This window comes from Manis pentadactyla, chromosome 13 (genome assembly GCF_030020395.1).
Source record: "Manis pentadactyla isolate mManPen7 chromosome 13, mManPen7.hap1, whole genome shotgun sequence".
In the NCBI taxonomy this organism is placed as follows: Eukaryota; Metazoa; Chordata; class Mammalia; order Pholidota; family Manidae; genus Manis; species Manis pentadactyla.
The window spans coordinates 29596494-29609017 of record NC_080031.1 but is presented as its reverse complement, the minus strand read 5'-3'; the positions used below and the strand labels follow the sequence as shown (position 1 = coordinate 29609017).

The 12524-nt window shown below is 37.3% G+C and overlaps 1 protein-coding gene across 8 annotated transcripts in view; it reads left to right on the top strand.

Annotated features, from left to right (window-relative positions):
- Positions 1-12524, top strand: part of CEP126 (centrosomal protein 126) — an 86194-nt gene that overhangs the window by 21925 nt on the left and 51745 nt on the right. For 7 of the 8 annotated variants that reach the window (XM_057490353.1, XM_057490354.1, XM_036902781.2 and 4 more), the window contains exons 4-5: positions 3798-3909; positions 11124-11322. In XM_057490353.1, coding sequence (XP_057346336.1) covers positions 3798-3909; positions 11124-11322 — 311 coding nt within the window. Of the gene's footprint in view, positions 1-3797; positions 3910-9770; positions 9885-11123; positions 11323-12524 lie in introns of those variants that run through there. The other variant, XM_057490355.1, reaches the window with a different exon arrangement.

Below are 12524 nucleotides of genomic sequence, written 5' to 3'. Positions count from 1 at the left end.
CAGGAAAATGCCAGGGTTGCCATAAATCAGAGAACATTCAGCTCCTGTGTCCACCAGCACCAGGGCACATTGTACATTCACAAGGGACCAATGAATTGCTAATTCTACAGGTGGTCTTTGGTCCCCATGCCCCACAAGGTAGGGTCTTAACACCTCCACCATCCGCCCCCCACCCCTAGTCAAACAGCAATGCCCAATCATCCTCCTGTGGAGGCAAGTGCCAGGGTGGATCCTGAGTATTCTTCCCCTAGAAGTCTTGCGGGGACACAGGCCAGACATGGGGCTTTACCTCTGGCTTCCATGTCCTGGACCTCAGTGGCTGGAACTGCTGCTCTGGCTTTAATTGGTGCCACAGTTCGAACAAGATTCTATTGGGCTTCCCATCAAGTTTTTCTTTCACTACCCTGGCCTTTATTAATCAACCCACATCTGGGTCCTTGAGACCTTTGCGGGCCCTTTGCACCTCTCCTGTCATTCACAGCCTATACGTCCTTCCATGCTCTTGTTTCAACCTCCAAAGTATGAGTACCCTCACTTATGGGTTGCCCTATATGGGGGGTAAGAATAGTCACTAGGGACCCAAAGAGAAATGGCAGAGCTGTATGGAGCACCAGATTTCTCATTCCTAGGGTGAATAACAACTCATCAGGGTCCTGGGGTCCATATTATAATTGATATTTTTCATGACCAGCTCCCATAACACCTGCTGGAGGTCTGTATACACTTTCGAGCTACTGGGTAAGTATAGTAAATCACCCTGATTAGGCCAAACTGCCCTGATGGCTGTTTTCAGCCAATCCAGAAGTACCCAGTTCCTGGAGGTGTGACAGACACTTTGCAACTGCTGCTGGAGGGAAGCGTGAGTCATCAGGGAAGCCAATCTACCCATTTCAGAACCTGAAATAACAATGTTTTCCACCCCCATATCCCAGAAACAAAAAAGCCACGTTGGCAGAGGTTCTGATGGCTTCTGCCAAAACCGGATGCTCATGTCCACCAGCTCATCCTGGGTGTAGGGGCAGAGCATGGAGGGCTCCACAACCTGGGGAGGGGGAGCTCCTCCCCCTGAGGAGTCCGGGGTTGTTGCAATTTATTTTCTTAATTACAACCAGGTGGGCCTTTAATACGGGAGAAGCTGGTGCCTCAGGCAGTGGCCCGGCAGCAGATCGACACTCTGTCCCACCCGCTCATCTTCTCCTGTTATCTCCTCCACCATGTCCGGGGCTGAAGGCACTGCTCTTTCCTCCCCCTCCCCTATGGCCTCCTGTATCACGGATTCTCCTGCTTCCTCCTCCTTCACTGCTAACATATCTTCCATGAGCACAACCTGTGTTCTCAATAACTCTCTCTTTCTTAAGGGCATCCCATAGGTCATTGCCCAGCTCTTCCAAGCAATGCTCCTCTCTCCTGTTGAAGTCTCTCTCTCTCCTCGATAACCCCTTCCACTATCTCGAGAAACAGACATCATACAATCCCAGCTGCTACGCAGCCACTCAGGACCTCTAAGCAGTCTTCTATCTCATGGAGGGCTAATTCCACAGTTTCCAATGTCCCTACCCTTTCCCAATTCTAGTAAAGGCCCCACCCATCTAGGAGGTGCTTTAGACCAATTCCCCAGCAGGGACTCCCCAATTGGAAGCCCCACAGACAGGGGGCTCCTGGGTGAAGCTGCACCCTCCACTGCCACAGCCACTGGAGCCTCCCTGCCATCCACAGGGGTGGCCCAGGTATGTCCCCACCATCTCTAGGGGCAGCTCACCCAAGGGTCTCACCCATGGACACAGATTTCGAGTTCAGAGGTCTGAACTCTGGTAACCAAGAGTTTATTTCCTGCATCTATGACTGTGTTTCTATTTTATTTTGTTTGTTCCTTTGTGTTAAATTTTAGATTCTACATATAAATAAAATTATATGGCATTTGGCCTCTGTCTGACTTAATTCACTTAACATAAAACCCTGTAAGTCCATCCATGTTGTCACAAATGGCAAGATTTCATTCTTTTTTATGGCTGAGTAATATTCCTGTGTGGTGAAGGGGGGGTATTTTTTCCATTCATCTATCAATGGACACTTAATTTGTTTCTATATTGGCTATTGTAAATAATGCTGCAGAAAACATAAGGGTGAATATATCTCTTTGAATCAGTGCTTACATTGGCCTGTATTAGTTTTAAAGTTAGTGTTAAAGTTCCCTTTGATAGACAAGTGGTGAGGGTTAATAAAAGCAAGTCTCAGACTATAATCCAGTATGAGTAGGCATTCCTTAGCAAAAGAGACACAAAACAATTCATATAACACGTTCACTAAACTCCATAAAGTCCCAGCTCTCTGTCCTTCTAAGTGCTCTGACTGCATTGTACATGACAGTTAGACGTATGTCTGGAATCTACTCAGGTCCACATTCCAGAGAGAATTCTGTGCCTCTGGCATTGAACAATCAGAAATGTTCCTATGTTAATGGCTGGACACAAGACTGATTACAGATCTAGCCTCAGATGCCATCCATGAGGTGTATAGGCTTCCCTAGATTCTTATTCTCTGTTCATGCAAGTGTACAGAGTGATTAAAATGTTTTGCAAAATCCATTTGTCTTGAATACCTCTAATTTCAGCAAAGAAAGTCTATTTTAACATGCATCAGGCTATTATTTTCACCAAAAAAAACCCATTTGGGACACTGAGTACACCATTTCTAGAAAGTCAATATATAAAACTTGATAGTATCTGCCTCAAGAGGATTCGTCCTTTATGGTTAGAATATCCTGCAAACTATCTCATAACCATGCATTCTTCACTCGTATATTAGGCCATCACCCCTTGATTAAGGAATAGACTGTCTCTAGAGTTCAATTTGAACTAACCCATACATAATATACTCATTTTACTTAACATTTTAAGGTAAATAAACATTGTAATAGTGGAAAAGTCTGATAACATATGGGTGTTTTTAAAGGAGAAAAGATGGGAGACAGTTTGGAGGTGTCAGTAGAGAGCTAGAAAGTCACCCACCCTATCTCCAGGCTGTAACTTAACTGTAATAGGTGATGGGAGAAAAATAACAGCTCCACTTAAGAGGGCTGCAGGAGAAACAGTATCCTTAAAAGAAGCTGTGTTTCAACTCTAATAAGAAGGTGAAAAGAATATTTCAAGAAGTAAGTATAGAGTATGTTCAGTACTGGTGGAAGGTTTGAGAGAGTAGATACATACGGGAAGTAGGTTTGGGTTCGAAATTGGGCAGAGTAGTATGCTGATGTGTGTCCATATAATGTATTACCTTGAACAAGTTGCTTACCTTCTCTATGCCTCAGTTTCCTCAGTTACAAAATGGAAATTCAAATAGCATCTGCATTATAGGCCATAGAGAGGATTAAATTAGTTAATACTTATAATGTGTTTGAAAATAACGTCTGTAACAGTAAGTGCTCAGTAAATGTTAGCTGGTGTTTTTATATCTTCCTCTTTTCCTCATAAGAATACGAATTTTGTTAGAAATTTGTGAGACATGATATCAAATATAATGGGGTTTTTGTGCCAGAATGAAGAGCCTGGGCATTTCCCAAAGTTTCTTTTTTCCAGATAAATATTATTAAAATTGGTGATGAGAATTTTGAGGTCCTAACATTTTCTCTTTGTGGAATTGGATGTCTAAATTTAAAATTACTTATACTATTCTAAAAAATATTTTCTTTTCACAAAAGTTTTAAAGTAGCATTTTATCATTGAACAATTACATTATATATAAAGAAATCATTGAAGATGAAGTGAGTCTGTACTATTTGACCTTTATTATCCCCTTAGCTTTTCAAAAACCAGTTCCTCCATTAGAAGAGGCACTCAGGCAAATTCAGGAATCCAACTCAAAATCAGAAGTAAATCTTCCCTCTTCCCACAGACCAACAATAAGCTGGAGGTAAGTAATTTGTGATTACTATGTACAATTACTAATATGTAATAATTAAATAGCTTTCTAATTACTGAGTTTGTAGGCTTTTTCACCAGTTACTCCTACCCTGAGTTTTAGATCTTACTATTTTATTCTCACAGATTAAATTGAGGCAGAGTAGAATATAAATTGCAAGAACAAGGCAAAATTCTAATTTATTGTCATTTGTATTACAATGCTGGCTATGTTGAATGATTTTCTATAGAAACTATCATCAAAACTATTTTTAAATATTCATATTGGTTATTCATCTTTATTGAGAGGAAATAATTGTGTTGCATTGTAGTGATATAAATTTAAGTACAAGTAACTTTATGACAGAAATTGGTTTTTCCTCAATGAAAATCCTGAACATCTTGAAAAAGCTACAGTGTCTCTTGGTTCCTCTCCACATTAGCTTAAATGATTCATCTGGAAGCAATAGGATGTATCAACCAACCATAGAGTACCTTCTGACAAGTTGTATTTGCCATTTATTTACTAAACATATTTTTTAAGCTAACACATGCATCACTAGATCAGGCATTGTAAAGGGGATATGGAAAAGTATAATATTGTAAAATAAAATCCCTAGTATATAATCCAGGAGAGAAGTGAAATAATGCTACAAAAAGTATAATCACATATTTATTTATATAAAGACATCTACAATTCAGACATAAATTATGTTAATGTTTTACCTGTACATAATATTATTTAATAAAGTAATTCCATTTGTAATACCTGTGGCCAGTAGTTTCCTCAATCCAAGCTATGAACAATTAAATTCATCCTCTCAGTCTTCATTGCAATTCAGGAAAGACATTATGGGATAGAAGACTTTTTAGCAAAGACTGAAGAAAATAGGAGTTAGTCATAACCAGTGGGTAGATGGTATTCCAGACAAGGAATGATGTGTTCTAATAAGAGTATGACTGAATGATAGAATGCAAAATACCAATGCTTCACTAGTTATGAGATTGAAGAGGTAAATACATCTGTATGCTAAGAAATAAACTTTATCCTGAGAGTTTAAGAGTAGTCATTGAAGGATATTCAGCAAATGACTAATAAGAATAAACTTAACATATTATTCTAAACTATTTTGAGCAAGTGTGGATAATGGATTGAAAGAAGACAGAACAGGAGGTTATTTCAGTATGTGCAGGCATACCTTGGAGATACTGTGGTTGGTTCCAGACCTCCACAATAAAGCTATTCAAATGAAATTTTTGCTTTCCCAGTGTGTATGAATACACAGACCCGTAAGGAAATAGAAATTGTTCAGAGTGGCAGGACTGCATGATGTGTTGTAGGTACTGGAGATGATGTAGAAACATACGCTAAGGTCAGATACAAAATTTTTTTTATGTCTAGCTGGGAAGTTTGAACTTTGTCCTATAGCTAGTAGAGAAGCAGTAGAGGTTTTTAAGCAGTAAGGTTTTTAAGGAAGTATATAAACTTCTATTATTTTAGAAAGATAGTGAGAGGTCAAGAGTATAGGAACAGATATGAAAGTCATGATTGTGTATGTTGTTGCTTAATTGTTGCGTGGACTTATGTCTCCCCAGCCAGACTGTGGTATTCTAGAGAACAAGACTAAATCTTACACATGCAAGTATTCTCTGCAGTGCTTGGCTCACTGCTATGCATGTTGGAGATACTCAATAAATATTTTGAGAAAATAAATATCACTAACATATATGAACACTTCTCAGAGGGTATGAACTTGACCTGAAGTTTAATACATGAAAAGGACAGATAGTGGGAACAAGTAGTGTGTGAAAAGGCAACATGACAGGAAGCTAGGACTTAAATGAAGAGCCTTGTCCACCAAAAGTCTTGAAGCAAGCATACAATGTTTGTATTTTAGAAATATTGCCAGAATGAAAAAGAGTAAGGTAAAACTAAAAGTGGGAAAGTAGGATAAAGTGATACTTTAGTTAATGCAAATGAAAACCTTTTAAAAACTATTTAGGAGATAGAATCAACATGATTTGATAACTATTTAAGAACTGGAAGGTGATTGAAGGAGTGAAGGATGACTCTGGAGAGTGAGTTTGGACATTTACTGGATAGTATAACAACTTATCAAAATAAGAACTATTAAGGAAGGGGTTTGAGGGAAGGAATGACTATAAAGAGGATAAGTTTTGAGTCTGAGGCATTTATGGGATATTCCAGATCCAGTTTCTCATGGTAAAAAATCTGGGCCACATATATATATTTGATAATTGCCAACAAATGGATAGTGGCTAAGTCATGGTTCAGTATCTAGCAATGTTGTTTTTGAATTCAGCTAAGCAATCAAATTCCCATGACTACAATAGGCTGTATTTGGCTTCAATCAGAGGACAGAAAACACTGCATGTCAAAGGCAACATTCTTCAATAGGAGAAATCCTCATGGCAGGCGGCAAAGCAGTCTTTGCTATACCCCTCTCCCAGTTAACAACTTAACTGTAAGGATGTGAGATCACAATTAGTGGGCATATACCCTGGGTTACAAACCTCACATTCCAAAGAGGAACCAGTATTTCTTGTAATGGCTCCAAGTGAATGGCTTCCAGATCTATGCAGGAGTCATGTCCAGTTATAAGAATTACCACATTCAAGGAAGCACTATAATTTACTTAACTAAAGCCGTAGCTTCCTACCAGCTATCTATGGTATATTTACAGTCTTCTCAGTCCAGATGCAGTTATCAGTGAAGGGTTGTTTTCACCATAATCAGTGTGCCTTGTAACACAGTCCAAATCCTACTAATAATCCAGGGGAACAAATTTAGAAAGTTAATCCAAAGTCAAATTGGTCCACAGAGAAGAATGGGTTTTGTTAATCCTTCATTCGCATACAGATACAAATAATATCACACAGACAGTATGAATAAGATTACACAGAGAATAGGGATAGCTAAGCAAAGAAGAGGGTCACATAACCCTCAAAAATTTCAGCACGTAAAAGACAAGCAAAGGAAGAGGGGCTTAAGAAAGATCCTGAGAAGAAACAACCAGAGAAGTAGGAAAGCATGCTAATATGGAAACCAAAGGAATTAAAATCAGGAAAGATAGCAGTCAAGAAGTATCTATTTTTATATTAGGTCAATAGTTAATTGTTAGCAAAAGCAGTACATTGAAGTGGTAGAGGTGAAAGTAAGATAGCAGTGTGTTAAGGAAGAAGTGGAAGTTGATGCAGTGAAGGCAATGTAATTTTAGACTACACTATGGAAAGTGACAGACAATTAGGATTTTGGGGTTCAGGGAGTAACAAAATTTGGAGTAACAAAAAATTCCAAATCATTTAGTATAGAAGTAACATGCATTTTTGTAACAGGTTTTTTCACTCTCAGGTTTCTTTTTCTGTTTATTACTTGTTATCCTTTGTATTACCAGATATTTTCAATAAAAAAATATTTTTACTATGAATGAAAGGATAGACTTTTCGTTCAATACCATATGGTTCCTTAAAGTCTTAGAAGAGCCAAAGCTTCAGGAAAACTTTGATTTCCCTGTAGCAACAAGCATATAGCTATCATTATGCCATATCTATTCTAGACCTATCAAATAACATACATCATCTTTGCTTTATCTCCATTCTAAATTAGAATACATAGTTTTCATTTGTGATTGTAATTACTATTTTGACTATGACTTCATGATATATATGTGTGTATACATATATATATTTATATATACACACACATACATACACACATAAGTATTTGGAAAACAGCAAATGTACACAATTATAGAGAGAACACTATGATTTACTTATTAAAAAGTTGAATTTTTCTCCACAGATGAGTATTAAATAATGTGTTTGAAAATACTTCATAAATTGTCAAATGCTATACAAATATGAAACCTTGGAATATTAAGGATCAGGCATTGGGGTTAAGGGAAATATATATTGTACTATTTATTGAGAATATAATTAAGGTATAAATATTGATAAGCTGTTACCACATTAAAAGTACATTTTCTGTGGAATATAAAACCAGAATGTCTTCAGCAATAAAGTAATGCCAAGAAACAGGGAGCTTTCAAAGAAAAGGTATATCAGTATACATAAATGATTGTTCTAATGTGGAAAATATTAGTGATAAGTAAAAATAATTTAAGCTGTTGGGAATGTGATAATCTAAAGAAGCACTCAATTCTTAGGCCTCAAGAAAAATCAGGGAATATATCCATATGAAAATAGAAGCTGCTTCAGGAAATAATAAGATATAAGAATATTAGTAAGGGACTGACATTCAAAAATATAAGTAATCAGCCTTCTATTACAAACCAAATCCTTACCACAAAGATAATATATTTGACCCTCTTGGTAGATGTAGGATAAAAGAAGCTGTATCTTCTCCCATATTAAATGTTTATATTTTAAAATGATGTTGCTAGATATCTATCTCCAATATCCATGTATTTGTGGTGAGACAATTGATCCTGAACCACATATTACCCTGAGAAATCTCTCCAGAGCTGAGCAGTGGTCTATTTGACCTCTGTTTGCCCTTTGTAATTTAAGCCAGATCTTCTAGCCCATATTCATTATCCGTATGACTATCAGAGTTCAGTAAGATAAAAAGACTCTTAAGAGCAAGGAATGAGAAAAGGGGGACCTAAATAAGCTATGTACATTTCTCAGTCCTTATGAGAGGACACTGGTTGATCAGAACAGCATGCATAGACCCTCAGAACAAAAAATAATTTGAGTCAAAAGCCTAGAAGCAATCAAAAAAACAAAACAAAATAAAACAAAACATCTTAATAAGGCTGTCTCTCTACCTACCTGTCCAAATGCTTTTCCACTTGTGCAGATCCATTCCTGCCTGTCCAGCTGTCTCCACACCTGATCCTTACTTAACTGATCATCTGTCTCCTTCCCGGGCCCCATTGCTATCCCACCATTCCCAAATTCTTCCTAGCTATCCAACTGTTTCTCTCACCCACCAGCCCCATACTCTGCCTTTCCATCCAACTGTCCCCACTACTCTTCCAAAAACCTTTTTACCAGCTCCATTACTATCCTACCCAATCAAATATATCCCTCGTCCTCCAGCCCCAGTTACTCCCAGCATTTCTAGCCATTACCCTCATCTACCAGCCCCAATTCCTTCTGTCCCACCTGACCATCTACCCCACCCACTCCGAAGCTCTCCAATGATTCCTGATTCTGATTCACAGAGCAAGTTATTTTACAAAACTTTCAGACCCAAACATTTCCTTCCAGCACAGCGTTCTCTCCCAGCCAAACTAACTCCTGCTCTTGTTCGTCGTTCCCTTCCAGCTCGACTGGCTGTTTCCCCACCTCCTTTGGAAGTTCCCCCTGTTTTGAAGCCTTCCTGTTTACCTAATTGTCCCCCTCATCCACTGGTCCCGACTCTTTCTTACATCAGTCCGTTGCCTGAACATCCTACTAGCTTAGGTCCTTTTCAGTCAGTCCAAAAATCTGCTCCACAAACCACAACATTGTCAAAAATGCCCGAGGCCTTTATAGACCATCCGCCTGCCTCAGTTCTCTCCCATCGACCTCCCTGTCATTCTCCATCCTCTTCTTTGTCTTCATCTCCTATTTCTACATCTTCTCCGTCCTCTATACAGTTTTCTTCTTCTCCCATGCTATCCTCTCCTTCACCTTCATCTTCTACCTCTCCATCCCTACATCCTTCACCCATTCCTCTTTTTTCCTCTCTTTTGCATTCACCTCCCTCTCCATATTTGCCTCCAAGATATTCAGATTTTCCCTCTCCAGTTGGTCCTGTTTCTTCTTCCTCTATGATTTCTTCTTCCTTTCCCCCCATGCTTCACTCTCCCTCTCTTTCTACCTCCCCGTCTCCTTTTATTCCTATTCATCCCTTCAATCCTCCTCACTGGGGGAAGAAAGTAGAGAAGAAAAGAGAAGCAAGTGGAGTAGAGAAGAAAGAAATAGAGAAGAAAAAGTTGAGAGACGGCAACTGTAAAGGTAAATAAATTGTTTATTAGATACATTGTAGATATAGCAATACTGTGTTTGGGAAGAGTGACTGAAAGGGAAGGAATATGTAAGAGTAGGAAAGCCTAAAACAGAGAGAAACATTCTCTAAGTGTTCAGGAACTTATGTTAAATACCTTCTTGCTCTCTCTGATCTCCCTGTGATCATATAAGGATAGTCAGGAATCTAGTAATCATTGATCTATTACAGTCCAAATAAAGATATATATGGGTGTTGGAGATAGGTATATGTCACATGTGACCATTTGTCACCTCCCAAAACATTTTTATCTTCATTGGGAATAATTCAAATGAATTTGGAATAAATGCCCTTTGGATTCATACTATTGGCCCTAATGCAGCAGTAGTCAGCTATTTGATATATCTCACCCCTGTCCCACCCCACCTGAAAGTTTTTATTTGTTCTTTGCTGTTCATTTTGTACATAATGCTGAAATGTAACTTGATGTTAAGTTTCCAGAGGATGCAAAATTCTAATAGACAATGATGTCATCTACTGATAATTTTGGGGTGGCACTTCGGCACACTCAAAGTAGGCTCTGCATTAGAGGTACCCCTTCTGTGTCATGAAAGTCATACTTATATTTGTGACACAACTGAAAATGTGTACACTCTCCTCCATGAAGTAAGATCCAAGCTCCAAACCTAGTAAAGTAGGATAGAAATTCATGCCAACCCTACAGGCAGTTTTCATATTTTCTATTAAACCACTTTTTTAAGTTGTAAGAATACCTACCAGCTATGACAGCAACTTGGAACTAACAATAATGCAGTATATTATTACCCAAATATGAATGCTCTTAAATAACTGAAAACTGACTTTCATATGTACCAGAATTCCTTCTATATCCCAGACAATAGAAGAATAGGATTTAATAATAAAAGCCATGAATAATTGTCATTCCTGTATGAAGTTGGGTACTTTATTGGAACTATAATCCCACAACCATTTTTATTCTATTGATTGCCTTAAATTCCCATTCCAATATGTCTATGTATTTCTCCAATATCCTTATATGTGATTATCTGGACACATACACACACACACACACACACACACACACACACACACATACACACACATATACACAGACTTATTATATGAATGTGTCATTTATATATAGAAAGAAGTATATATATATATATATACACATAAAGAAGTTCACTTTATTTAAATGTACTAAATATTTTTTTATATATGGTTCACAGAGCTATAGATAATGCCTTGCCTTCATCATTGCCAAAAAATGATCACAAGCATCAGAAACATCTTTTATCCAAAATCAATTGTGTTAAAGAAATGAAGGAAAACAGCAGGACAAACTTGGCTACTAACAAAGATGTATTCCAGCTTAAACTGGAGGAAACTCAGAAACTCCTAGAAGATCAGCATCTAAGCACTTTGCAAGTATGAAACTATAAATATGTTAATATTTTAATATCTAGCAATGACTCTGTCCCATTTCTGCAGTGTTCTACGCTAAGGAAATACCTGCCATTAGCCAAGGTTAGAATGTGGATGAGTCAACACAAATTCATGATATGTACTAGAGAAACTCCTTTTAATTTTTCCTTACCTTTACTTATTTTTCTCTATGCTTCCTCTATTCTTTTTCCATCTAACATATTTAGAAAATATGCTCTATGATGTTATTTTCTGACAAACATGAAAGCTATGTGAAAATACAATATAAGAGTCATTGATAGAGACTGAATTATAAAAAGGAGCCTGAAAATTATATGTGGACTGCAGATTCTTAATGAAAATATGGCACAATTAGCTAGAAATGGATTTCTATTCTATCTATATCTTATATTCTGTTTTACCTTATTTAGTATTCTATTCTATCTGAGTACAGCATTTACTTTGTCATTTTTCCCACAAGTGAGTATGGATTTTGGCTGATTTTCCTGAAATGTTCATGCACTTTATTTTTCATGAGCAATTACACACATTTATGAGATTTTTAATAAGCTACTCTCAAGATTAAATTCATAACCTTGGCCTGATTCATCCAATAACTAAGCAATGTTGGCAAAGCTAAAAAAACAAAGCAGGAGACTTCTGGCTGTGATGAAGAGCCTTCCTGCCATAAACAACTATAATGCCGAATAAAATATATGAGGTAGCTGCTTTTAGACATTAGACAAAAGAGAGTACAGAATATGATCTTGAAAAAAGGGAAAAACATGAGGTAAGCTCTGTGATCACATGGATTTTTCACTTGGACATATTTCTTGGAGAAACTTCAAAAAAATCCAAAGGTAACCCACAACTGTCTGTCAAAAAAAATTTTAACACACTCTTGAAGAAGGACTAAGATCTAGACATACAACATAATGCTCATAATGCCCAACATTTAATCAGAACTTATTAGACATGTGAAAAAGCAGGGAAATAAGGCCCATAACCAGGAGAAAAATTAGCAAATGTAATCATACACAGAAGAGACAGTGGTTATAGAATTATCAGGCAAGAAATTTAAAACCATTATTATAAATATTTTCAAGGATTAAAGTAAAAATGAACATATTGTAAAGATATTTTTAAAAGAACCAAATAGACCTTCTAGATCTGAAAAACAGTATCCAAAAAGAAAATTTCACTGG